This window comes from Loxodonta africana, chromosome 4, assembly GCF_030014295.1.
Source record: "Loxodonta africana isolate mLoxAfr1 chromosome 4, mLoxAfr1.hap2, whole genome shotgun sequence".
Classification (NCBI taxonomy): domain Eukaryota; kingdom Metazoa; phylum Chordata; class Mammalia; order Proboscidea; family Elephantidae; genus Loxodonta; species Loxodonta africana.
In genome coordinates, this window is record NC_087345.1 from 94,403,744 (window position 1) to 94,431,705 (window position 27,962).

A 27,962-nucleotide genomic window follows, 5' to 3' on the forward strand; every position below is an offset into this window, starting at 1 on the left:
ATGGACTTCTTAAACCTTTAGACTGGTATCTTTCATCAGTTCCAGTCCCGTGTTTAAGTATTCCAATATTGCTTCTGTCCATTCTCTTTCACTTAACATTCTGGAACACTGATTAAATATACAGCAAAAATGTTCTCACTCTATACTCTCTGTTACCCTTAACCTCACTTCTATGTTTTCCTGGTTTTTTTTTTTTGTTTTTTTTTTTGTCTCTCATGCCACATTCTGGGTATTTTCTTTAGACCTATCTTATAGCTCACTAATTCTCCCTTCAGCTATGTCTAATTTGCTATTAAACCTATTATGTTTTTTATTTCACTTACTGTGTTTTTCAGTTTTAGAAGTTCTATTTGTTTATTTTTCAAATCTGAAAGTTATTCTTTATGATTTTCTGTTCACAACCAGTATTTTATTTCCTTAAACATGGTAGGCATGGTTGTTTTATAATCCCCATTCAATAATTCTATTATCTGAAGTCTTTGTGGGTCTGTTTCTTCTCTTCTACTGGTTATTGCTAGGGTGACTAGTATCATGAGTGCTTGGTTATTTTTCTTATATGTAACTGCACTGTCCCTGGGAATTTGTGTGTGTGGAGGTGGGGGCGGGGGGCAGGATTTGAGGCCTCTAACAAAGTGACTTCCTCCGGAGAGATGTACTTGCTTCTGCCAGTTGCTCAAGTGACTACCAGTCAGAACCACTTTAAACCAAATCAAGAAGTTGAGGTTTTTAGGACAATCCACATGATGTGAATTTGGACTTCAAATCTTCGAGAGTAGTTGTCTGGGGAATCATCATGCCTGTCCACTGAAGAACATCCTTCTGTGTTTCCTCACTCAGAGATTCATCCATGCCTCTAAGTCATTCTGTTTGTTCATATTCTTCAGTGAGATCATTGGCTTCGTCAGGATGCTTGTAGCTCATACCAAAACCAGAAACCAAACCCAGTGCCATGGAGTCAATTCTGACTCATAGCGACCCTATAGCACTACTAAATTTTTAATTTATTTCGTTTTACATTTTTATCACCTCTTACACTGAACTTATTTGCTTTATCCTACAATACGCATGAAACAGTTTCACAATACCAGTATTAGCACTAACAGTAAAGCTACAGAATGAAGTTTTTGTTTGTTTGTTTGTTTTGTATGTTTCAGATTTGGGTTTCAATGTTATATTTATTTCATTAAAAAACGTTTTGAAGTTATCCTTTTTCTGTGCTTTGAAATAAAGATTCCCACGTAAAGCCATCTTGGACACTTTTAAGAAGATGAAAAAAAAAATTCTATCCAGTATTTTTAGTTGCTTTCAGCAGGGTGGCTGGTCTAAATAAGCTAGCCCATCTTTTTCCTGGGGGAGAACTCTCCACCTCTTCTTACCTGGTTTACTCCGTCTAATCTCTCAAGACTTCATCAGTTATCATCTCCTCTAAAATGCCTTCTCCCAATCCCCCAGATTGTGTCAAGCGCCCCTCTTCTGTGCTCCTACCAGACATTGTTCATTCTTGTGTTATTGCACTATATTGAAGTAATCCATTAATGCAGTCATTATCCTCCATTAGTGGGAAGTTTCTGAGGACAGGGATCATGCATTGCCTTCATTTTTGAACTTACAGTGTCTAGTGCCAAACACAGTACTCTCGACATACAGTAGGAGCCTTGATAAATATTTGATGATGTAATCTTTGATCAGACCCCTCCCACACACACAGACCTGTTCCTATCTTTGTAAATGGCTCTTCAGTTCATCCAGATGCTCACAGCAAAAATCTAGGAGTCTTACTTGGCAACTACACACCCTCATCCCCAGCTTACAATCAATTGCCAAGCCCTATCACCTCTGACGTTGAAATTTTTCAAACTTACCCACTTCTTTCCCTCTGTGTAGCCAGCCATCCTAGTCCAATCCCCCATCATTTCTTGCCTAGATCACTTAGACTGCTGTTTTCCCTATTTAATACTCACCTGCCCCCTCTGTAACCCCTTCTTCACCAACAAGTCAACATGATCCTTTAAAAACCCAGATGTAATCATGTCACTTGCATGAAACCTGTCGATAGCTTCCTTTTCTTCTGGGATAAAATTCAAAATGCTTAACATGTCCCCCAAGACCCTACTTAATCTGAAGCCTCCCTACCTTTCCAGTCTAAGCTTGTGTCCCTCTCCTCATCTTCCAACTTCCTAACTCTTCCCCTCTCAGCCCTTTGAACACACTGCTCCGTTTACCTGGAAGGCCCCCTCCCTGCACCTTGTTCCTGTCTTTAATCTGATTACTTCCATTCATCTTCCATGTCTGTGCTCAGGGAAGCTTTCCTTTATCTTCCAGCCTGAACAAGGTCCTCTTTTGAATGGTAATATGACCCTCTACACTTTTCCCTTACGGAACTTATGATGATTATTTAGGCATTCAGGTGATTATTTCTCTAATGTTTGTTAATCTTACTAATCTAAAATTTCCCTGAAGGCAGAGACCATGTCTGTCTTGTTCTAAATTATATCTTTAGCATCTATCACAATGCACAGCATAGTAATAGGATTTAATAAGTATTTGTTGGATGAATGGATAAAAAAATGAATCAATGACTAAACAAAAAAGGAATTACTGAACTTTGAATAAAAAGCCTCAAGGAGCAAATACTCTATTTCTCCTCCAGGGGGAGACAAACTCCTACTAGAAATAGCACAGGCCTCCAGAGAGCAGAAAATTCTGAGATCAACTAACTTGCTTTTCAAACCCCTGAAGCTGATTCAGAGTATCTGATCATATCTCTGCTGGTGGAACTTTCCAGATCAGTCTGGACCACCCAATGGTACCAGGCCGGTGGGCATTTTCTCTCTTGGGCAATCTTAAAACCTCATCTGTTAGAGTTTGTCCACTTCAGTCTTGGTTTGCCGGGTAACATAGTTGTGAATGCCTACCTTCTTGGGAAAGTAGTATCATGTATATTGCATTTTAAAATTAACATTAATGTTGTAATTTTTAGTTTTTCTGTAGTTAGTTTTTCAAAATCCCTCCGGCAAACTTTGTCTTCGAAGACTGAAAATATTTAAAAATTATTCTGATAGTAGAAAATATTGGTAGCCCATAGGGCCAAAAAATAATAAAATATTGATGAAAAACTAATTTAAAAAAGTAATCCATAAATATCACTGAGCCTTGGGGAAAGTTAAAACGAAAAAGATTTGAGTTTGAATAACGAGAGCATGTCTGTCTTTGAAGTGTTTCTGAAAGAAGTCCTTGTTTAACCCTAATGACGCGTCCGAGGAGGCAGTCCCTGCTGCACATAAATCCAGCTCTTCCGTCCACTGACCTCTTTCTCTAGGACAAGGCTTAAGAGTCTAAAAAGTTTCATGAGACATTCTATTTCCTCTGAACTTTCTTTTTCTTTTCCGTTGCTCTATTTCTAAAGCTTTCTTCTTCTTTTTTTTTTTTTTTTCGTTTTAAATGTGCCTCTGATCACTCTTTCAGTACTTACAGGCTTTGCATTCTTCCTGTCTTGGGGAGGTCCGTTCTCTGAAGTTCAGTTCATCTGGCATTAATCCACTACCTCCTGTGTGTCTGGAAACCCTGGTGGCCTAGTGGTTAAGTGCTACAGTTGCTAACCAAATGATCAGCAGTTCGAATCTGCCAGGCGCTCCTTGGAAACTCTATGGGGCAGTTCTACTCTGTCCTACAGGGTCTCTATGAGTCGGAATCGACTGGACTGCACTGGGTTGTTTTTTGAGTGTCTGTTGGGGCTGTGCTATGTGGGAGGAGGTGAGGGCAGGAAACCTAGTCTCTCAGCTAGAGGTGTTTACAATGTAGCTGGGAAGAATAGACATTTGGTAACCTTGAACAAATATAAAATGATACAAAGATGACATAAATAAGAATTGATATTTATACAGTTTACAGAACCACTTTTCAGAATGCGATCTAACTTTTGTGAAATTAATCCTTGGGATAATCTTGTTACGCTCATCTCCATTATAAAAAAAAAAACAAAAAAAAAATTTTTTTTTTTTCCATCTCCTTTATACAGATCAGAAAACAGACTTATGACAGGAAAAGTAACTTGCTTAGACAGGTGAAGTAACTAGAGTTACTCTCAGAACTGGAGCCCTGGTCCCTATGGTATTTGCATGATAAACCAAAAAACCAAACCCAGTGGCAGTCGATTCCCATAGCGATCCTAAAGGACAAAGTAGAACTGCCCCATAGAGTTTCCAAGGAGTGCATTTTTGGCCAGAGGCCAGAAAACTGTTGTGAAAGGGTTCATGTTACCACTTAGAGAAGTCTCAAGACAGAATTCCTCTCCTCCAGCACACTGTCACTCTAGACGATCACATGCAAAATCAGGACAGCATTTGGAGCCAGCAGGTAAAGGAAGGAGTTTTTCACTCCAAAAAGGAATGGCACAAAAGCCTGTGGCTGTTAGGTACCCACAAGGCTCACAGGGCAAGACACCTAGGTCTGTAATCTGGGACACCTCCACAGCATCTACCCATGGAGGCTGGATACTAATAACATGTTGAACAGTGACAGCAGCAGTCATTACAAGAAAAAAAACATCATTATCAAATTTCCAGTTCAGATTTATTCCAAGGGCTGAAAATAGGAACACTAGTTGTAATGTCAATCAACACCATCCAAGGAATACTTCTTGAGCACAGAACTGGAAGTAGCAAGGGATAGAAGAGAAAATAATGACCAGAAAATCTCATGGGAGTCACAGCACATTAAAAAAGAACTTATAGTATCACTTATTATAATCAAAAGTTGAACAGAAAAAACCAACTAGAATACATAGAGATGAAATCAAGATGTTGAATGCAAGATTCATGCGTTGTGATCCAAATGCAACTTTATTTGCCTTTTACCACATTGTAAAATATATCACAGGGAAGTATTTGTCCCCTGCCTTCGAATGGAAAATTGGGATGATTACCTGACTTTTCTGTTCACTCAGATAATTGACAGTCTTTTAGGTGACCATACTTTAAGTCAAAAAAGGCAGTCTTAATTTAGTAATTAGATGTTTGCAGTCCAAGATGGTTATCAAATAACTTCAGTCTTCGTTCTCAGGTACTGGTCTGAGACTTCTTGTCCCTCTCACCCGTGTAAGGACTATTGCCTTGCTTTCAGCTTTCTCTTCTACTTGCCACCTCCTTCAGTTAAAAGAAAAGAAAATTGTTGTCCTTGAGTCAATTCCAACTCATAGTGACCCTACAGGACACAGTAGGGTCCCCATACGGTTTCCAAGGAGCAGCTGGTGAATTCAAACTTCTGGCCTTTGGTTAGCAGCCAAGCTCTTAACCAAGGCTCCACCAGGGCTCCCCTCGCACACTGGGTAACTGCTATTTGATCTGCTGGTATCAAAGTGGGAGGACGCAGGACAGCTAAGTTCTTTTTCAGTAGAGTTACCCTGCACTAGCTGGGTCTGGCAGATGGTTAAAGTTAACTCTTTCTTTTGCGGGGTGCTTTTAAAGGTTCTTTGGAGATTCCCATCATCGGAAGCCTCTCACTTGAGTCCCTTTAACCCAGGTGGATGCAGGTGATAGCCTGTGACAACCTCTGTGGATTCTAGGATTTCCGGGTTCATCTCTAGCTTCTGGTCCCTGGGTCCCTCCAAACCTCTAGGCAGCCCTTTTGAATATACCCAAGGCAGTCCCATGTGGCTGTCTTCCATGTGGCCCACATTTATACATTTGTCACCCCTCTTGAACCCGGGATTGTAGGTGGATTCTACTGCAGTCTCCTCTACTCCCTGAGCATAAACCAAAAAATATCAAACCCATTGCTGTGGAGTCAATTCCAACTCATGGTGACCCTATGTGTGTCACTCCACAGAGTTTTCAATGACTGTAATCGTATGGAAGTAGGTCACCAGGCCTTTCTTCCACAGCACTGCTGGGTGTAGTTGAAATGCCAATCTTTTGGCTAGTAGCCAATCATAAACAGTTTGTACCACCCAGGGAAACTTTTTGTGGCCCTTTAAAAACAAATGGTTGCCATTGAGTAGACTCTGACTCAAGGCAACCCCATGTGTGTCAGAGTAGGACTGAGCTCCACAAGGTTTTCATGGTCATGACCTTTCAGCAGCAGATCACAGGCCTTTCTTCTGAGGTGCCCTCTGGCTAGGTTTGAACTACCAACCTTTCAGTTAGTAGCCAAGAGCTAACCATTTTTGCCACTCAGGGAGCCCCTCTATGGCCATAAAAACCAAAACCCACTGCCGTTGAGTCGATTCCAACTCACTGCAATCCTATAGGGTGGAGTAGAACTACCCGAAAGGGTTTCCAAGGCTGTAAACCTTTACAGAAACAACTACCACATCTTTTTTCTGCAGAGCAGCTGGTAGGTTCAAACCTTTGACATTTCTGTTAGCAGCCAAGCCTTTATAAGGCAAAAGTTGGTGCAGTTCTCTGTTTTACCACTACGGGGAACACATTCCAGGATCTCTAGTCCCACAAAGCCCTCTCTAGGCTTGAGGAGAAAAAAGCCACACCACTGCTTCTTCCCTGTTTAGGTGGAAGGGGAGTGGGGACTCAACAGCACAAACACATTTCTCCCCAAGAAACCTCTTCGCAGACCCTCGTCTGGCCACTCTCTTGATCTCACTGTGAAGTAGAACTGTCCTTCAACATTGGCTTTGTACATAAAAACCTTGTTGCAGTAATCATCTTTAATTATAATCAACCATTTGCATATCTAGCTCCTAACCCTTGATGATAAGGGACTGTGTCTCTCTATTTCTGTCTTCCCTGTACTGCTGAGCACAGGGCCTGAAACAAAATAGATACTCAGTAAATGTCTGATGAGTGAATGAATGAGCCTGAAACATTGGTCCCACTCACACTGTAAAATGTTGTCGTTGTGTGTGTTGTCGAATCAGTTCCGACTCATAGCGACCCTATAAGACAGAGTACAACTGCCCCCATAGGATTTCCTAGGCTGTAAATCTTTAGCGGAACAGATCATCAGGTCTTTTCTCTCAAGGAGCTATTGGTGGGTTCGAACCTCCGACCTTTTGGCTAGCAGCCAAGCACTACAGCATTGCACCATCATGGCTCCTTGCACTGTAAAATAGCCTGTATGAGTAGCCTATTTTATTACTCCCTGGCAGACTCTAATCTTTCTTACACTTATGATTGTAGTTTCCCAGAATTTATATGCCTTAGCATTTACCAAAGAAGCCCTGGTGGCACAGTTGTGAAGCTCTTGGCTGCTAACCAAAAGGCTGGCGGTTGGAACCCACAAGCTGCTCCACAGGAGAAAGATGTGGCAGTCTGCTCCAGTAAAGATTACAGGCTTGAAAACCCTGTGGTGCAGTTCTACTCTGTCCTATAAGGTCAAGATGAGTCAAAATTGACAGAAAAGGGGTTTTTTGGTTAGTGTTTATTAACCAAGAAATTTTGAGATCTAAGATAACACCAGGGGAAAAAAAAATCCATCTTTTTTAAGGAATAAATGGATAAATGAACATTCAATATTTCGGTGTTTTAGAATGGGATGTCAAATCAAGTCTTCTCAGAAAAAAAAATTCCCCCAAAGGTATGAGAATTGTGAGTATTATTTGAGTAATTTATTTCAAAAACCTAGAACTGGCCAAAAGAACAAAGAAATGAAAAATTACATAAACAAATTGGCAAAATGTTAATATGTTAAATAAAGGTAATGGACACAAAGGAGTTCATCATACTATTCTCTCTAGTTTTACTGTATGTTTCAACATCTTTATAATAAAAACAACATTCAAAAACCGAAGCTGGGAATCAACACTGTCTTTAACTTGCTTTAGAAAGGAGGTGCCAGAAGAAACAAAAATGAAACAGAGATAATGCCACCCTTGCATCTTTGCTGTTGTTGTTGTTAGGTGCCATCGAGTCAGCTCTGACTCATAGTGACTCTATGTACCACAGAACATCTTTGCAGGTTCCATTAATATAGTAGTGGTATGATAGCCACAAAGCTGTTATCATTTGGACTAGAGAGCAAAATTTTTGAAAGGAGAAATTTTTGCCTAGGAACAAGGTAGAATTAGAATTTGTAGAACTAGAAGGATATTTAGAGATCATCTCTGTCAACCCCTCACTTTACAAAACTGAAAACAGAGAAATGAAATAATTTATCAACCTCAGAGCCAGGCCAAAAACCTAGGTCTTCCATACTCTGGTCTCAAGCTCTTTCCAACATGCAAGTTGGCATGTGATGTTGAGCAAGAGCTTCCAAGGCATGAAACCTAGGAGGAGGGGCAGATGCCAACCTGCAACTGTGGTACTTGTATTTGTTGGATCCTTAAAAAAAAAAATTTTTTTGACTATATTATCTCTGCTGTGTGCAGGTGGGGACCTCCTTTGGTTTTGCAGTGGATTCTCAGAGATAGAGGGGTGGATCCACTACAGTTAGACTTAGTAAGCTGAAGGCCAGAAAGACAGTCACCAACCCCTCAACACGTTAGTTGTATGAAGTTCGTAGTCCACTCTCAGGGACTGTGGGTGTTGCCAAGCAGACCATCACCTTACTAGATCTAGAGAGAAGGAGATTTAGCAGGTCTGGCCCCACGGCATCATGGAATGGAACTTATTACGTATTACTGCCTCTTGCCACATAATTCCCCAGCCAGGTCACATCCAGGAGGGCTTAGGGGAGAATATACCATTGGGCTGTTGATGTTCATCACAGTTTTAGACACAGATGTGGATGGAGGCTTGATGGGTACTGAGTGAAATGGGACTAGGTCTGGACAAGGCATGTAGGTGGCTTGATTTTCCCTGTGTTCTGCTGCTGCCCAGTAAAGAAATAGGTTCCCAGAATGCACTCCCCCATTTTGGATCAGCACAGACTCAAGTACATTTAGTCCCTGTGTTTGGGAGTTTAATGTTCCTTTGGGCTCTGACATAGATTACTGGTTTAGAAGCAATGGGCACAGAATCAAACTCTTTCCATTCACTGACTGCAATTATATGCTGTAAAGTAGCTTGGGGGTGGGGTTGGGGGCTCTTGCCTCCACAGAGTCTCATTCAGACCACTTTCAAGCTACCCCATGTAAACCTGCAAATTAAGTAAAAACAATGTGGTCAGTTTGTAACTACAGCTTCAAGTCAATCCCCCAGGCTTCCCATCCCAATCAGAGGGCTGCCTCCTAAAACCCTCTTACACAGAAATCTTGGAGCTTCCAATGACCAACCCCTATGTGTCTGTCAGTTTGTTGTACTATGGGAGCTTGCATGTTGCTGTGATGCTGGAATCTATGCCACCTGTATTCAGATACCAGCAGGGTCACCCATGGAGGACAGGTTTCAGCTGAGTTTCCAACGAAGACAGGCTAGGAAGAAGAACCCAGCGGTCTACTTCTGAAAATAATTAGCCGGTGAAAACCTTATGAATAGCAGCGGAACAATGTCTGATATCGTGCCAGAAGATGAGCCCCCCAGGTTGGAAGACAGTCAAAAGATGGCTGGGGAAGAGCTGCCTCCTTATGTACAGTCAACCTTAACAATGTGGATGGAGTAAAGGTTTCACGACCTTCATTTGCTGATGTGGCATGACTCAAAATGAAAAGAAATAGCTGCAAACATCCATTAATAATTGGAACCTGGAATGTACAAAGTATGAATCTAGGAAAATTGAAAATCATCAAAAATGAAATGGAACACATAAACATCAATATCCTAGGCATTAGTGAGTTGAAATGGACTGGTATTGGCCATTCTGAATCAGACAATCATATAGTGTACTATGCCGGAAATGACAACTTGAGGAAGGAATGGTGTTGCATTCTTCATCAAAAATAACATTTCAAGAACTATCCTGAAGTACAGTCCTGTCAGTGATGGGATAATATCCATACACCTACAAGGAAGACCAGTTAATACAACTATTATTCAAATTTATGCACCAACCACTAAGGCCAAAGATGAATAAACTGAAGATTTTTATCAGCTTCTGTAGTCTGAAATTGATCGAACATGCAATCAGGATGCATTGATAATGACTGGTAATTGGAATCCGAAAGTTGGAAATAGAGAAGGATCAGTAGTTGGAAAATATGGCGTTGGTGATAGAAACAATGCTGGGGATCGAATGATAGAATTTTGCAAGACCAACGACTTCTTCACTGCAAATACCTTTTTTGACCAACATAAACGGCGACTATACACATGGACCTCGCCAGATGAAATACACAGGAATCAAATCGACTACATCTGAGGAAAGACAATGGAAAAGCTCAACATATCAGTCAGAACAAGGCCAGGAGCTGACAATGGAACAGAACACCAATTGCTCATATGCAAGTTCAAGTTGAAACTGAAGAAAATTAGAACAAGTCCACAAGAGCCAAAGTACAACCTTGGGTATATTCCATTTGAATTTAGAGACCATCTCAAGAATAGATTTGACACATTGCACATTAATGACCAAAGACCAGACGAGTTGTGGAATGATATCAAGGACATCATACATGAAGAAAGCAAGAGGTTATTGAAAAGATAGGAAAGAAAGAAAAAATCAAGATGGATGTCAGAGGAGATTCTGAAACTTGCTCTCGAATGTCAAGCAGCTAAAGCAAAAGGAAGAAATGATGAAGTAAAAGACTGAACAGAAGATTTCAAAGAGTGGCTCGAGAAGACAAAGTAAAGTATTATAACGACATGTGCAAAGAGCTGGAGATAGAAAACCAGAGGGAAGGATACACTTGGTGTTTCTCAAGCTGAAAGAACTGAAGAAAAACTCAAGCCTCGAGTTGCAATACTGAAGGATTCTATGGCAAAAATATTAAACTACGCAGGAAGCATCAAAAGAAGATGGAAGGAATACACAGTTATTATACCAAAAAGAATTAGTCAATGTTCAACCATTCCAAGAGGTAGCATATGATCAGGAATCGATGGTACTGAAGGAAGAAGTCCAAACTGCACTGAAGGCATTGGTGAAAAACAAGTCTCCAGGAATTGATGGAATATCAATTGAGATGTTTCAACAAACAGATGTAGCACCGGAAGTGCTCATTTGTCTATGCCAAGAAATTTGGAAGACAGCTACCTGGCCAACTGGCTAGAAGACATCCATATTTTTGCCTATTCCCAAGAAAGGTGATCCAACTGAATGAGGAAATTATAGAACAATATCATTAACATCACATGTAAGCAAAATGTTGCTGAAGATCATTCAAAAGCAGCTGCAGCAGTCTATAGAGAGGGAAATGCCAGAAATTCAGGCCGGATTCAGAAGAGGATATGGAACCAGGGATACCATTGCTGATGTCAGATGGATCCTGGGGGAAAGCAGAGAATACCAGAAGGATGTTTACCTGTGTTTTATTGACTGTGCAAAGGCATTTGACTGTGTGGATCATAACAAACTAGGAATAACATGGCGAAGAATGGGAATTCCGGAACACCTAATTGTGCTCACGAAGAACCTTTACATAGATCAAGAGGCAGTTGTTTGGACAGAACAAGGAGATACTGTGTGGTTTAAAGTCAGGAAAGGTATGAGTCAGGATTGTATCCTTTCACCATACCTATTCTATTTGTATGCTCAGCAAATAATCCAGGAAGCTGGACTATATGAAGAAGAACGGGGTATCAGGATTGGAGGAAGACTCATTAACAACCTGCATTATGCAGATGATACAACCTTGCTTGCTGGAAGTAAAGAAGACTTGAAGCACTTACTGATGAAGATCAAAGACCACAGCCTTCAGTATGGATTACACCTCAACACAAAGAAAACAAAAATCCTCACAACTAGACCAATAAGCAACATCATGATAAACAGAGAAAAGATTGAATTTGTCAAGGATTTCATTTTACTTGGATCCACAATCAACAGTCATGGAAGCAGCAGTCAAGAAAGCAAAAGATGCATTGCATTGGGTAAATCTGCTGCAAAGGACCTCTTCAAAGTGTTGAAGAGCAAAGGTGTCACCTTGAAGACTAAGGTGCACCTGACCCAAGCCATGGTATTTTCAATTGCATCATATACATGTGAAAGCTGGACAATGAATAAGGAAGACTGAAGAAGAATTGACATCTTTGAATTGTGGTTTTAGTGAAGAATATTGAATACACCTTGGACTGCCGAATGAACAAATCTGTCTCGGAAGAAGTACAAACAGATTGTTCCTTAGGAGCAAGAATGGCGAGGCTGCATCTTACATACTTTGGACATGTTGTCAGGAAGGATCAGTCTCTGGAGAAGGACATCATGCTTGGTAAAGTACAGCGTAAGCGGAAAAGAGGAAGACCCTCAATGAGATGGACTGACACAGTGGCTGCAACAATGGGCTCAAGCATAATAATGATTGTGAGCACGGCACAGGACAGGCAGTGTTTTGTTCTGTGGTACACAAGGTCACTATGACTCAGAACCAACTCAACAGCACCTAACAACAACCAATGACCAAAGCAGCCTTTAGTCTAGAGTTTGAAAGAGGTAGCTTGCAGGCATAATGTAAAACGATTTTTAGAAAATTGTTGCCAACATTTGCAATTTCAGGGAATTCCCATTCTTAAAAATCTAGATTTCAGCTTCTTTTGAGAAACTGGGCAACCTCACCATGGTGGGATGGGAGGGAGGGACCCAAAACCCAGTGCCATGGAATCGATTCTGACTCAGGAGGGAGGGAGGGGGACGCATTCCTGCATGGTACAAATTCACCCTTCAGACAGGGCATGAGCTGCATGAACTGTCTGACCCCTGCTTTAATCTCAAACCGGTTAGATTTTGTGACTTAGGCCAGTTTTGGGAAGTAAGTGCTGCAACACTCTTGACCCAACAGGCTGCTTCGTTAAACCGCCCGTGTGGGGAGCTTCTTTCTTTACATTCAGCACCATGTGCTGCTGGCTTTGAAATGTTTACGCTGTACACATGAAGCACATCTCTCAGAGGTGCCAGCATGGCTCTCCCTGGGTAGGAAGGGTTACTGTCAGCAATGACATCTGTTTTAGTCCTCAACATTTGGGCTACACCCCTAAGGTGGTTGAGTTTGTCTTCAGTGTAGTTCACTCCGATGGAGGGTGGACAATATCCAGGACGGGTACTAAAGAACATGGATTCGCTTCAACATGGTGGATAAATGCTGGAAGTCTCTCATTTGCCAAAGAGACTTTCTTGGAAACAATCTAGTCTCCTAAGCAAGTGTACCGGTGTGAATTCAGTCGACGCAAGGTTTGGTTTAGCGAGTGTGGCTAAGGAGGGTAGAATAGTCTGGGGATAAGGTGCCCAGGCCGTTTCTGGCGTGGAGACAGTGGCGAGGTAGAAAAGGGCACGGATGGCCCCACCGCAGGCCTCGTCTACGCAGGTGTGACCACACAGGCGGCCCGAGAGCCTGGGCCCCTGAGCTTTTTCCCACGGTAGGACTCGGACCCGAGCCCCCTGACTGTGGCCGAGAGTGCTACATCTCGCCCCCGCGCAAAGTCTCTGGGCGAAATGAGAAAGTAACGGGTGAACGAAACTCAGAAGGACACAGGTTGCCCCGCGAGTCTGCGCAGGCGCACCTGGTTCTCGGACGCCGGCCCGTGCGCAGGCGCGCTTCCTAGTCGGCCTTGTCCTGTAAACAGAAGGACCCGCTGCGACAACTTCTGCTTCCGGGTCACGCCTTGACAGCGGCTTTCGCCTCCCAGCTCAGCCTTGCGGTTCGGTGAGTCCGGCACTCGGTGCGGGAAGGTCTGCAGCCAGGTTCCCCACCCCGGGACACCACACCCAGTAACGCTCCCCGCTCGAGGCCCGTGAGCCCTCCAGGCTGTGAGACTTCGTTCCGGGCTTTGGGGAGAGATCCGTGCGAGGGTTGGTCCACTTCTGGGGCTTCTCTGGCGCAAATTGCGCGACCCCCTTTCAATTCCACCACCAGGAGATTTGCCGGGATCGCTGCGACCTTTTGGGAGCCCATGTGGAAAGTGACACCACACGTCCTTGCATGTTGTGCCCTTGCCTCCCGCCCCCTAGCCTCGGAGCGACCGAGCTGCCGCGAGCCCTTAAGGGTCCAGCAGGTGCGGTGGGTGGAGGGCGCCTCTGGCTGGGCCGAGGGTCTCCTCGCGGGCCGGAGGCCCAGGCCTGGCTAGCGCCAGAGCCTGAACGTCGCCTCTCTCCCACTTTGCTTCCAGCGTCGCAGTAAAAACTCTTCGGTGATACCTCCCGATCCTGTCGTAAAGAGAATGGGGGAGAAAGGGCTGTCAGCTCCAGCAGAAGGGGCCCAACAGACTCAAACCGTGCACGGGTGCACGGAGAGAGGTCGTGTTTAGATTTCCTTGACCGTTCCTTCCTGACAGGGAATGTTGTCAATCTGCCCGAGGTTTACCTCTTCTACCGGGAGCTTTGGAGCAGCAGCAGACGACCAGTGATGAGTTAGGGGTCCCTAGTCTGGGTCCAAGAGCGCCTCGAAAATGAGTGCAGGTTGTTTCATCAGATTATGAAAGGTGTCGGTCACCTAGAAATGGTGAAGAGTCTCTTCAGTCCAAGCCTTCCGTTTTAGATAGCCCCTTTCTTGGAATCGCTGACTCAAATGTCCCTCTGCCTTTTTTGTTTGTTTGTTTTGTTTTCTCCTTCCTTGTTAGAAAGAAGTGTGAGATACAGACCTTCTCTCTGGCTGTTGGAGACATTAAAACATACGCTAAATCTAAAATATCTAGAAAATTTCAGAGAGACATGTAAACAAACGTGTAAGCTCATTCATTCATAGTAGGAAGGAGATGCTCAGTTTGAATCATTGACACATATGAGTTGGATATTTTTCACTCTCATTCTGTTAATGGAAACCCTGGTGGTGTAGTGGTTAAGTGCTACGGCTGCTAACCAAAGAGTCACCGGTTCAAATCCGCCAGACGCTCCTTGGAAACTATGGGGCAGTTATAACTGTCCTATAGGGTCGCTATGAATCGACTCCACGGCACTGGGTTTGCTTTTGGATTTTTTTTTTTTTCTGTTAATTAGCACTGTATATTTTTTAAACATATAAATGGCTACTCACTAGCAAAATAGAAACTATTAGAATTTGTAGTATATCCCATCATGTGTAAAGGGATACTTCATTATAAAAAGTAAAAATTAATTATTATGAGATAGCCAAAATAATTATTCCTTGGTTTTTTAGTAATCATTGTATGAATAATGTGCTTAATTATTACAAGTATTGAATTTATTAGGATTCTAAGTAATAAGGTTTGTATTGGTTCAAAAAATACAATTGCAATTTATCATGTGTCAGGCACTATTGGAAAGAAACACAGTCTTTATCACCAAGGAGATTATAGTTTAATAAGAACAGAGACTCCTAAACAGTTACACCTAAAGCGTTGATACTGTACCCTCTTTTTTCTACAGTTTCTCATATGTGCTTTTTCATAGAAATGTTCCACCTTATTTGCTGTAATTTTAAATGTTCCCAACTAGCACCTCTTACATAGCCAAAAGTTTTATCACAGTTGAATTTAAGTATATTGCATTATTTTCTTCCTCCATCCTAAAATTCTCCATCCTGTTGTGGTTTCAATACATACTTCAATATATATTCAATATATATACTTGCCCAAATCTATTTTTCAGTTGTCATAAATAACCAATTGTCAAAATACTTAATTCTATTAGCACTCTTAAATTTGCTTTCCCAAAACTTGAAAGCATATGTCATTGGTAAGAACTTGGATTTTTTTTTACTCTAATTTTATATAGATGATTCCAGAGTGTTCATACTTTTACTTCCTTCCTTATTTTATAAAATATCATATGTTTCCCTTTTTTTTCTTTGCTGAAAACATTTGAAGATATTTTATAGATGCCTTGTCGGTAGTAACATATATGCATTTGTTCCATAGCATTCTCCCTGTCTTTTCATAGGTAACAATTACTTCCATACCCTTTAGTCACTCAGCCAACCAATATTTATTAAACATGTGCTTTTTGGGAGACTCTGTGGATGGGGAAAAAAGTATAAGACAAAGTTCTTGCCCTCCAATCAATTACAATTTAGATGGAGAAATAATATTTATGTAATAACTGTAAGGCCAAATGTCATAGCCTAAAGGTTGTGCCAATAATAAAGATCACGAAAGTTCAGAAGAGGAAAAAATGTCGGTGGCATCTTTACCATTTAAAAATCCCCTTCCTTGCCTAGTTGTGTATAACCACATAGATTTCCATGGGTTCTTAGGACCTGTTGGACAATTCTTGTCTAGACTACTAAATCAGAGAATAGAACAGAGGTCGTGAGGGTCAGAGCATTTGTGTCCAGGTCTACCCAGCTCCCAAAGCAACTACCCCTTCTCCTCACTATTGACATGGTTAGGTTCCAAAGACCAGGTCGTTATGCAAAATCGGTGTTATGCAAAATGGAGGATGACCACACCAGATCACAAGATGGAAGATGACTACATCATTACATAACTGCCAAAGCACTGAGAATCATGGCTCAGCCAAGTTGACACATAACCTTAACATTCACAGTCAGCTTTACTCTCGCATTGCACCTCAGGCACTTCGTTACTGCCAGACGTACGTTGTTAAATTGCAAAATAGATAGTAGATTTTTTACTATTGTTGTAAATGCAAAATGTCAGATAAGAGAGTCAATAAGAGAGGAAAAGGTATATTATAATCTATATCTGTTTCCTTATGATTAAGGAAAAAATGATATTAATCATGATCTTCTTGAAATCTGCTTTAGTATTGGGAAAGCCTCAGAGAACCCTAGCTCTAAGGACAGGTATGTCCAGTGATGCTGTGTATGCCTAAAACTTCTTTGTTTCAGGCAGTTTGGAGCATGTGAGCATATTCTGAGCCTTGATGAGTTCCAGTATGTGGTATATTATGCAGAGCATTCAGAGCAAATACTCTCTCTCAGAGCGCTTAATCCGAACAATTGCTGCCATCCGTTCCTTCCCACATGATAATGTAGAGGACCTCATCAGAGGGGTGAGTGTGCTGTTACTAACGCTAGAGTCTTTTGGGAGGTAAAGTGGGAAAATTCCTGGGGAATCCTAATCAATTACAGATTTGCAGCTTTGACTCAGCATAAGATCACAAGGAGTTGTTATAGTCTCCTTAAATGTATTGACTTGCTCATTAAAATTTATTTTTCTGTGTTTTGCTTCTCTTCCCTTCTCCTTTTCACTTTGTGTGTCTTATATTTTTCTTCATGAAATGTTCTAGATGATCCTAGTCTCATTTTCTTTGTATAAAATGTCTGGATATGGTGTATATGGAATCCAGTGAGCTCAAGGTCTTCTATACATGTTGTACTAAGGAAGGAAGGAGGCAAGCAAAGCTGAGGTGGTTTTCAATTTCCTTAAGAGCCTTTCTTCACATCTGGGTCATAATTACATGGAGAAATTTTACTTGCCTTCTATTTTAACAAAAGCTACCACTTCCTATTGAAGATATCAGTCCCTAAAAGAAAAATGCATGGTAATTTGTGACAAAATACTCAACTAATATCTAACTACTGCTATTTAGTCATTCTGTTATATGACTGGTATGCTAGGTGTGTGATTCCCTGTTCTGTATGTTACTACTGTTGAAGAGAAGTTACCAGGGTAACTTTTTGATCACTAGAAAATACATCCAGATGGTTACTTCTGTACATTCTTTTTAACAACTTTAAGATCCTTATTTGTAGCCTGAAGCTGTGTAACTACTTCAGTGATGTGGCACAACTGTGAGAATGAAGAATCATACAGTGTTATTAGCTCATTTTCGAAAAAGTGGCATCAGAAGACTTGACAGTAGAAACTTTGTCACATTCTAATTCTAGCTCTGAGTCATTTGGTGACTTTGATCTGACTGTAGTATCTCCATCTCCTTTATCAGATTTGGAATAGAAGCACTAGCAGGAGCTAGGTGGCAGAGAATGCTGATACTAAGAGGCTTCTTTGAAGATACCAATAAATAAAAAGATAACATTAAGATGACCCTTCTATTAGTGATGGTCATCTGTTAGATGGCAAAAAGAGCAAGCCCTCTTTGTCCTCCTGGCCTCAGTCTGACAGACTCAATTTCCTGACTTTTTCAAAGCACAGCAGCCAGAGAAAGTGGATTGCTGGCCTAGCTTTCCTGTCCAGTGGTAATGTTCCCAGTGCTTTTACATGTATGGTTAGGTCCTCAATGGTGTCCAATGGCCATATGACGGGCTTCCTTATGGAGAAACGAACAACATGATCTAAGGAAATGACGGTTCTTCTCATTTATCTCTAGTGTGTTCTCTAGGTTTTGACATTGGTATTATATCCTTATTTGTTGAATTTACAGAAATGGAAATTGGGAACCAGTGGTATGTTTATGGTATAATTAGGACCCGAACTCTCCCCCGACCCCCACCCTGGGCTCAGTTCTCAGTCTCATCCTGCTCAGTGAGCCAGAGCTGAACATGCTGATTGAAGTCTCCTTCTACCCATAGGGAGCAGATGTGAACTGTACCCATGGCACACTGAAGCCCCTGCACTGTGCCTGTATGGTATCAGATGCTGACTGTGTGGAGTTACTCCTGGAAAAAGGAGCTGAGGTAATGTTTTTAATATCTTTGTATTAATGAGTCACTAAAACTTGAACTTCATGTTTTCATAGAATCTCTCCCTGTCTCTCCTCCCATCTCTTCCCACCTCCAGTTTCACCTTCTAGCTCATGGTAACATTGAGTATAATCAATATTAAAGTAAAATGTAGTGGTAAATATATAAAATGATCTAAGGATTTCATTCCTTTGTCTTTCTTATTCTCTTAAAGCATCTCTAACTCCAGGAAGAAGGAGTTTTCTCTATTTTCCCTTCCAGCTCGCTTTCTGGTAGTTGTTTACATTTCCATTTAGTCCTCTTATGCCCTGTTGACTGTCCAGGAGCTGGTAAGTGTAGAGGCCTTCAACTCTGATTAAATCTAAACCATTTGAGACCAACTATCAGATGTGCAGGAGTCCCTGGGTGGTACAAATGGTTAACACGCTCAGCTGCTAACCAAAAGGTTGGTGGTTCGAGTCTACCCAGAGGCACCTCAGAAGAAAGGCCTAGCAGTCTGTTCCAGAAACTCAGCCATTGAAAACCCTATGGAGTCCAGTTCCACCCTGACACACTCGGAGGCACCATGAGTCAGAATCGACATGGTGGCAGCTGCCTGGATGTCCCTAGCTGGCACAGCTGGTTAAGCGCTCAACTACTAACTGAAAGGTTGGTGGTCTGAACCCACCCAGAGGCACCTTGGGAAAAGGCCTGGCGATCTGCTTCTGAAAGGTTACAGCCTTGAAAACCCTGTGGAGGGCAGTTCTGCTCTACATATATGGGGTCTGCATGAATTGGAATCAACTCGGTGGCAACTGGTTTGGGTTTTTTTTTTATTATTATTATCAGGCGTGTGTTCCTAATACCACTGTCACGGGGGGATAAATATCATTAGGCAATCCCTTCCTCGGGATCAGGGCACTTATGCTATTTCTGCCCATGAATCATTTTCTGTTGTAATATATCTTGTTCTCGTCTTCTTTTTAATGTACCTCAGTGTAAAAACATGGATTAATTTTTGCAAGTAGACCCTTGGCATTAGTAAGAAGCAGCATAGTAAAATGAATGGTTGAAATAAGACTTTGGAGCTAGACTTCATGGGTTCAAATTCCAGCTCTGCCACTTCCAGCTGTGTGACCTTGAACAAGTTACATAAGCCTTTCTTTGCCTCAGTTTCCCCATCTGTAAAATGAGGGTGATAATGGTATTATCTTCATCAGTGTTTGGAACACTGACATGTAATTGCTAAGTAAAAACCAAAACAAACAAACCCGTTGCCACTGAGCCGATTCTGACTCATAGTGACCCTATAGGACAGAGTAGAACTGCCACATAGGGTTCCAAGGAGCAGCTGGTGGATTCGAACTGCTGACCTTTTGGTTAGCAGCTGAGCTCTTAACCACTGTGCTACCAGGGCTCCAAAAGTGCTTATTAAGTAAATAAAACAGCAGTTTTGACTATTCGCAAGTAATCTTGAAGGCTTATTTACTGAGGCACTAATTTGAATCATATTTGTCATGAAGCTGGTGTGCAGGCCTCCAAACACACTGGTCAGTAAGCCTGAGGGACCAGCCACCTAGCTTCCTCCTCTCCACATTGTCATTCTCTTGTCTACTTGTTGTTATCTATTCTGTAACTTTTGTGATTAAAGACTCTTTCTTTGTGACACTGAAATAAAAGCCAGTGATTAATGCCAGTGATAAAAGGAAAACAATGGTTTTTAGCCAAATAGAAGGTTGAACTCAAATGTTTTAGTTTTGCTTTATTGTATTTTATGGCAGAGGATAATACACTATTTATTAGTTTGGGGATTTGAAATCTTTGGCTGTAGCCCTCAAAAATTACAGGCATGAGGCACTGGTGATTCAGTGGTAGAATTCTTGCCTTCATGTGGGAGACCTAGTTTGATTCCCAGCCAACGCACGTCATGCACAGCCACCACCTGTCACTGGAGACTTGCGTTTCTATGATGCTGAATGGGTTTCAGTGGAGCTTCCAGACTAAGACAGAGTAGGAAGAAAGGCCTGGTGATCTACTTCCAAAAAGTCAGCCAGTGACTACCCTACGGATCACAGCAGTCTAATCCCCACTGTTCATGAGGGTGGCATGGGCAACATTTCATTCCACTGTGCATAGGGTCACCATGAGTCGGAAGCCAACTTCACAGCAGCTAACAATAAAAATTACAGGTGATGCGAATTCTCAGCAAGCCAGCTGCTTTCCCAGCATTGGAAGATTTGTGCTGTTCCCTCCACATGCTTTCATTCAGGTTCTCTTGTGAACCCACAGCATATTCTTGCAAGAGACTGACTTAGCTTAATAATTGGAGCTTCTCTGTATGTCTAACGAGCACAGTAAACTACATGGGCAGCTTTGGCCTCATTACTTTTTAGCCTGGTTGCCATTAGCCACAGGGGAGAGGATAAGTAAAATAAGTAAATAAGTAAGTAAAATAACCTAAGCAGCTAGTATATTCAAGCTGCTCTCCAATAAATGTCTTTGAGAGCAGTTACAAGGACTTAGACTTCATCTTCTTATTCTCTATCTCTTGACCTACGGTAGAAATTCTAATGAACAGTAAATAAGAGAAATGATGCAGCAGCAAAAATCTGAACAATGCAGGCCAGCTAGTCAATGCAGGTAATAGTGTTGATTGTTTTGGGACAACTCTTTTCGTGTTTGCTCGTAAGCTCCTGTCATTTCGTCATCAAGACTCCCAGGGACTTGCTTGTTGACCCTCCTGTTCAGAATGTTATATAAGGAAGGTGCGTAAATACATGCCAGCTGCTTTGCTGCCTATCTCCTTCCCAGTGTCTATCTACTGTAATAGTTCTCCCTCTTTATAGGTGAATGCCCTGGATGGTTACAACCGAACAGCCCTCCATTATGCAGCTGAGAAAGACGAGGCTTGTGTGGAGGTCCTGTTGGAGTATGGTGCAAACCCCAATGCGCTGGACGGCAACAGAGACACTCCACTTCACTGGGCAGCCTTTAAGAACAACGCCGAGTGCGTGCGTGCTCTCCTAGAGAGTGGGGCCTTTGTCAATGCCCTGGATTACAACAATGATACACCTCTCAGCTGGGCTGCCATGAAGGGAAATCTTGAGAGTGTCAGCATCCTTCTTGATTACGGTGCAGAGGTCAGGGTCATTAACCTCAAAGGCCAAACACCCATCTCCCGCCTGGTGGCTCTACTAGTCAGGGGACTTGGAACAGAGAAAGAGGACTCTTGTTTTGAGCTCCTCCATAGAGCTGTTGGACACTTTGAATTAAGGAAAAATGGCACCATGCCACGAGAGGTGGCCAGAGACCAGCAGCTGTGTGAAAAACTGACTGTTCTGTGCTCAGCCCCAGGAACTCTAAAAACACTCTCTCGCTATGCTGTGCGCCGTAGCCTGGGACTCCAGTACCTGCCAGATGCGGTGAAGGGCCTTCCACTGCCAGCTTCTTTGAAGGAATACCTGTTACTTGTAGAATAACATGGAGGAGATGCTTTTACCCACCACGTAGGCAACTCTGGGTGAGGTTTTCCCCTGCAGTATTGTCTCTTCACCATGGAGAGCCAGAAAAGCAGTTGTTCCTGCTGTGTGGTTTATAGATTTTGAGGCAACTTGTCACAATAATAACCTCCACACCACCTTCCCTCTCCAAACCAACCAACCAAACAAAACAACAACAAAAAAATCCCTCACTTTTGTTTTCTGTTTATTGCTTACTTAGCTTTTTATGTTGCACCCTGCAAAAGAGAGGTCTCCCCCACTCACCCCTTTAGAGTCAACAGTGCAACTGAATTTTTGTAGGAAGATGAAAAATATTTAAAGAATGTGTGTTTGATTTTCCTTCGGGACATGATTAACCCTCCAGAAGAATCTTTCTAGAATTATTTTAATTGGTCTCTGAAGAAACTTAAGAAAATCACAATTCCAGAGAACAACAACTGCGACCCAAAGATGAAGATACTGCAGTCTCAAATGGAGTGCAGATTCAGCATTGGGCTGGATGATACCCCTGGAGTGCCACATCATGGGGCATTCAGAAGGGACTAGCCCCATCCCCTCCATCAAAGGAGACAGCAGTCTTTGCCTCTTTTTCATGGGTGTGCCCAAGGGTTACAGTCGTTCAATGTTACTTTAAAAGGATTGTCTTGGCTGCTTGCCACACATTAGAAGAGAGAGCAAATTCTAGGCAATCCTAAGAACTCCTGTTTTCTTCTAATGTAGCTCTTTTTCTTCCTTAAAGCTAGTTTGCTCTAATGGGATTAGCAGGCATTTCTTGCACCTTAGAATAAGGTGTTTGCTCTAGCAGGAGAGGAATATGGGCTGGGCTGCCTTTTCCCAACAGTCTTCTTCATTCCCTCTGGAAAGCTCACTCTCCCAAGAGGCTGGAATTATTTTTCTTTCATTTGTTTTGGAAACTTTGCTTTTTATTGATCTATGCAAGACTTGGGGAGGGCGGGATTGGGGAAGGAGTAGGAAGAGTTACAAGAGCTTCTTTTGAAATGACCCATCAACCCCCAAAATAATCCATTTTAGTCAGTAATACTTAGTCACAATACTCTTTTCCATGTTCCTAAACTAGATCAAGTTGTTATTGATCTTAAATGACCTGTATGCGAATTTGAAGAACTTTTTTTTTTTTTTTTTTTTAAGCTGATTGGGAACCACAAGCAAAATGAATGGAATCTGTTGACACAGCTAATTGCAAAAAGTATGTCTGGTTTTGTCCTTTTGCTGTTGGTGTTTTTTGCCCTCTTAAAAAAAGAAGAAATAAATAGTTCTAAAACCAAGTTTAGCAGTTTTTACTGTTCCTATTTTTCTCCACTTTTTCCTACCTGACCCCAGACATTTCTTCCATTCCTTCCTGGGTCTTCAGTGCATCTTTCCATCCCAACCTCACCCATCTCATCCACTAGCAAGTGATTCAGGGTGATGGTGAAGTGAACAGGAAGGCCCGGACAGTGTAATTTGAAGAAGCTTCCCTTTCCTCTCTCCCCCCACCTCCAATTTGGAATTTTATGTTTTCAACCTCGGCTGCACATTAAAACACCAAGGGAGCTTTTTAAAAACACTGATGCCAAGGCTTCCTCCCATATCAATTGTCTCAGAACCTCTTGGGGTTGGCTTTGGTGCATGGGTGGGTTTTTTACATTTTCCAGATGCTTCTACAGTGTAGCCTAGGCATGAGTGAGAACCATTGTTTTAGTCAATGGTTCTCAAGCTTAGTTATTTATTAAACCCACCTAGGCCCTGGTGGCATAACGGTTAAGAGCTCAGCTGCTAACCAGAAGGTCAGCAGTTTGAATCTACCAGCTGCTCCTTGGAAACCCTATGGTGCAGTTCTGCTGTGTCCTATACTGTCACTATGAGTTACAATCTACTTGATGGTAACAGGTAGGGCACTTTTTAAAATACCGTGGCCTGGCTCCACCTCCAGAGATGGATTTAATTGGTCTGAAGTGGGCCTGGGTATGAGGATTTTTAAAGGCACCCCAGGTGATTCTAATATTCAGACTAGATTTACCACTGTTGAGGTGCTATGTCATTTCTCATCATAGACACTGTTAATATTCTGGAGAGGGAAAGTATTTTATCCACATGGGAAAAGATATTCGTTATTTTCTCATTAATCACCCATGCAGTTGGTGGCTGATAAATTCTGCTTCACCTCCACTTGAGAGTTTAAACAGCTTCACATATCTTTTTCACTCTGGGGAAATGGCATTTTCCTTCATAGGCTTTATTTTTTAGTGATGTCTTCGCTATTTTTTTTTTCCCAGATAGTAGTATGATCATAAATTTCTTACCTCTTTACAAAGTGACATTTTTCCTTTGTGATTAGTTTTCCAACCAGTTATCCCTTCCCTCACCATCATTTTCTTAAACATACAGCTCTAGGACTAAAGACAGGAACAAGAACCTATAAATTAATAGCAGATAGCACTTAAATGTTATGTCCCAGATCTGGAAGAATGCCTAAACTTTCACTTTGTTTTCATAGCCCTTGTGGTTTTAGATTTGATGTAGCATGGTAAGGAGAGGCAGGAGAAATGAAGTCAGAACTGAGTGAGTCGCAGCTTTGGTAAAGACTGTAAGACCTAGGATATAATTATTTAACCACCCTAAGCCCCAGTGTTCTCACCTCTGAAATGGGGCTGTTACCCTCCTCCTCATAAAGCTGTTTCGAGAATTCGATGATAACATGTAAAATGCCTAATACAGTGCTTGATATTTATTCTTAATTCCTCTTCCCCTTGAAGAATTGCACAAAGAGCATTTGGCTGCTTTAATTACCGAATCTGACAACAAGCTTCTCAATCACTATTCAGAACTGCTTTTAGGGTAGGGCAGTAATATTCATACTTCGGGCAGCTAGCAAAAGTGGTGGGCTGGGATTATCCCTTCCTCTGCTCCTTATGAGGAACACTGGTGTCGCAGTGGTTGGTTAAGCATTTGGTGGCTAACCAAAAGGTCGGCAGTTCGAACCTCCCACCTCCACGGGAGAAAGATGAGGCAGTCTGCTTCCTAAAGATTATAGCCTTGGAAACCCTATGCAGCAGCTCTACTCTGTCCTACAGAGTGGCTATGAGTCAGAATCTACTCAATGGCAACAGGTTTGGTTTTTGGTTTTCTATGGAAGCCCTGGTGGCGTAGTGGTTAAGTGCTACGGCTGCTAACCAAACGGGCAGCAGTTCGAATCTGCCAGGCGCTCCTTGGAAACTCTATGGGGCAGTTCTACTCTGTCCTATACGGTCCCTATGAGTCGGAATCGACTCGACAGCACTGGGTCTGGGTTTTGTTTTGATCCCTTATACTACCTTGAACTTCATTTCTGCTTCAACAGGCAAGTAAGGAAACCATTGGGAGGAATATGTGTGCCTGTGCTGAGAGCCAAGATCTGTGTATTGGAGGTTAAGCTGAGCATTAAAGCAGGGCAATATCCTGTCAATTCAGGGTATAATCTATGGTCCTGATTCCCAGGACCAACTGTATTACAAATGGAGTCTGGCTTTCATCCAGGTAGGAGTACAGGGGAAAAGTTAAGAAGAAACCCCCCTGGGTTGGTAGAGGACATGTTGTCAGAGATCTTTGGATGGCCGAAAAAAAAAAAAAAAAAAAACCCTAAGTAGAGGGTATATGGTCATGAGGTGATACACGACTTTATGCTTCAGGGAGATTGGAGAGTCCTCTTGGGTGCAGGTGATGCAGGACGGTTTAGTGCAGGATGAGGACGAGGACCAGCGTATGATGTGCTGGGAGCTTGTACAGAGAGCCAAGATATGCTACAGAAAAATCATCTGAGAGGTAGATAGAAGTGCATGAGGTGATCAATGGACTGCACTGTCCCACGTGTTCTGTCTGGGCACAGTCAGGTGCAAGGGGCTGGTTGGACTGCATCCCGCTTGTGAAAATGAGAACTTAAGGGAACCAAAAGGACAGTAACCAGTTGGCATTTATTAGTGTAGTTATAGCGTGTCACTGTAGTAAAAGTAGTACAGGAACCAAGACTCTTTGTTATCACAAATAAAGAAATAAATAAAGCTTATTTTTAGGAAAATTGTGCATAACTGAAATCTAGCAGTGACACTAGAGCTCAGCCTTGCATGACAGTTGAAGTTGGGGTAGAAGTCATGAGAAATTCTACTTCAAAGGAGCTTTACTCACGACCCTTGCCCCTGCTCCCTGGCCAGAGCTGATCATGGCTGCAGCTACAGAATGAAAGGAAACTTAATGACAAATGAGCTAAATACACTGAGAATATGTGTACTTGGATCTACCGAGGGGTGCGCTGACCATGATCAGATACTCTGGTCCCTTCACTCCAGAGAGGGTCAGACAGACGCTTCCCCAGACCGCTTCCGGCTGATGTGCTCCAGGTGGGCATGATCGGAGGTGTCCAGGTCGATCTCGTACTTGGCTAAGATCTTCAGGATGGGCCTCAGCTTCAGCCACCACTGTTCCTTGGGGATGCGATGCCTACGGAGGAATCGGGGCGGGATGGTGATATAATCTTGGGCACCCCCATCAACTTCTATTAAAGGCTTATGGGAAAAGCTGGGCAGAAGAGACTTATTTAGGGTAAGGGCATCAGAACTGAAGTGGGTTAGATGACAGGTGTTACTCCTAGGAGAAAAGAACTGAAGATACTGAAGAGGTTGAGGAGAGTAGATCTCGAAACAATCAGGGAGGGATATACTCACTCGAAATCTGTTTGCTCCTGCAGCTCAGTCACTGGTTGAAAGACCAGAGCCCTCTTACGCATTCCCAGAACACAGCCTGAGTCTGGACTGTTGGCAAAGATCCGCCCTGCCAGAAGGGGATGACACATCAGCTTCTATACTGGGCAACCAGCTTTTATGGGGGCTCCCCCTCTCACTCCTCCTACCATTACGATAACTCTCTTTGATTTTCCCAGACATCCAGTTCATAGCCTTGGCTCCCATCTTAGTGGCAAAATTCCTGTCAAACGGGGTTGGGCTCCCACCCTGGAAAAAGAATCGTAAAAGTTACAGAGGGAAGAACTCTAAAGAAGTGGCAGCAGAAATACGTAAGAGAAAAAAGAAAGAGTGAGACCAAGTTTATAGCCAGAAGCAGGAATCCAGACATCTAAGTGCGAAAGGGTCACTGACATGGTACTGGAGCCAAGGTGAGTGGGCCCAGCATATCTGACCATTCATCTGGTAATAACTAGTTAAGGTAAAGGGGTTGATGGGCTCACAATTTCCTCTCCTAGCTCTATAGCTGCCAAATCTTGTTCATTCTCTTTTCATCTTATTGGCCACTGGCCAATTTTCTGCCCTTGTTAGCCTAGCAGCTTTTGTCAATCGCCATCATCGATGACACAGAAGTGTTCCTTGTGTTCCAAACTGGCTGCCCTTGGTGGTTGTAGTTAGTTGCTGTCGAGTCAGTTCGGACTCATGGCAACTCCACGTGCACAGAGTAGTACTGCTCCATAGCATTTTCAAGGCTGTGACCTTTCAGGAGCAGGTCACCAGGCCTGTTTTCTGAGGCACCTCTGGGTGAGTTCAGATGGCCAACCTTTCAGTTAGTTGTCAAGTGTTTAACGGTTCCTACAAATTTTCTTCGAACCAGAGAATGTTAAGTGGAAGAGTGGGAGGGAAGGCAAAGTAGGAAATAGGTCTTCAGACCCTATCAAATAATACCCCACTCCTGCAGGGCCTCCCCTTCTTCTCCCACTCAACAATGAGAGGTACCTGTGATGTCTCACAATTTTTTAATCAGAAAATATCTGATAAACTCATTCAAACTGAGACACTGGGAATTCATTTTGGGGTAAGGAGAGGTCAGTGCTTAAGACGTATCAACTGGGGATATCTGGGATGGGGGAGGACCTCACACCACTAGTGCCACCTTTGAGTGAGGCCTACCTTGGGCAGGGGTTGAGTATGAACGATAGAAAATAATTCCTTTCCCCTAGCAACTCCAGTTTGTGAGATGGAACTCAACACCAGGAAGGTGCCTGTACTCATTGAGTAAGTTTCTTA

General features: G+C 42.5%; 2 protein-coding genes across 6 annotated transcripts in view; one reads left to right on the forward strand and one right to left on the reverse strand.

Annotated features, from left to right (window-relative positions):
• The first annotated feature begins 13,511 nt into the window (after window positions 1–13,511).
• Window positions 13,512–25,899, forward strand: ASB8 (ankyrin repeat and SOCS box containing 8). Of its 3 annotated transcripts, none has more exons than XM_010596168.3 (4): window positions 13,512–13,624; window positions 16,727–16,890; window positions 18,371–18,475; window positions 21,307–25,899. In XM_010596168.3, exons 2-4 carry the CDS (start codon window positions 16,762–16,764, stop codon window positions 21,937–21,939), a joined length of 867 nt encoding a protein of 288 aa, XP_010594470.1. In that variant the 5' UTR covers window positions 13,512–13,624; window positions 16,727–16,761; the 3' UTR covers window positions 21,940–25,899. The 3 variants fall into 3 exon arrangements, with proteins under 3 accessions (XP_010594470.1, XP_003405794.1, XP_064140393.1); XM_003405746.4 differs by having other exon boundaries at window positions 13,518–13,624; window positions 16,731–16,890; XM_064284323.1 differs by lacking the exon at window positions 13,512–13,624 and adding an exon at window positions 13,706–13,728 and having other exon boundaries at window positions 16,731–16,890.
• Window positions 25,892–27,962, reverse strand: part of PFKM (phosphofructokinase, muscle) — a 57,545-nt gene continuing 55,474 nt past the window's right edge. For 2 of the 3 annotated variants that reach the window (XM_023555730.2, XM_010596166.3), the window contains 3 exons: window positions 26,843–26,942; window positions 26,658–26,763; window positions 25,892–26,433 (listed from right to left, as the gene is read on the reverse strand). In XM_023555730.2, the coding sequence (XP_023411498.1) occupies window positions 26,289–26,433; window positions 26,658–26,763; window positions 26,843–26,942 (351 nt within the window). In that variant the 3' untranslated portion in view covers window positions 25,892–26,288. Of the gene's footprint in view, window positions 26,434–26,657; window positions 26,764–26,842; window positions 26,943–27,962 lie in introns of those variants that run through there. The other variant, XM_064284319.1, reaches the window with a different exon arrangement.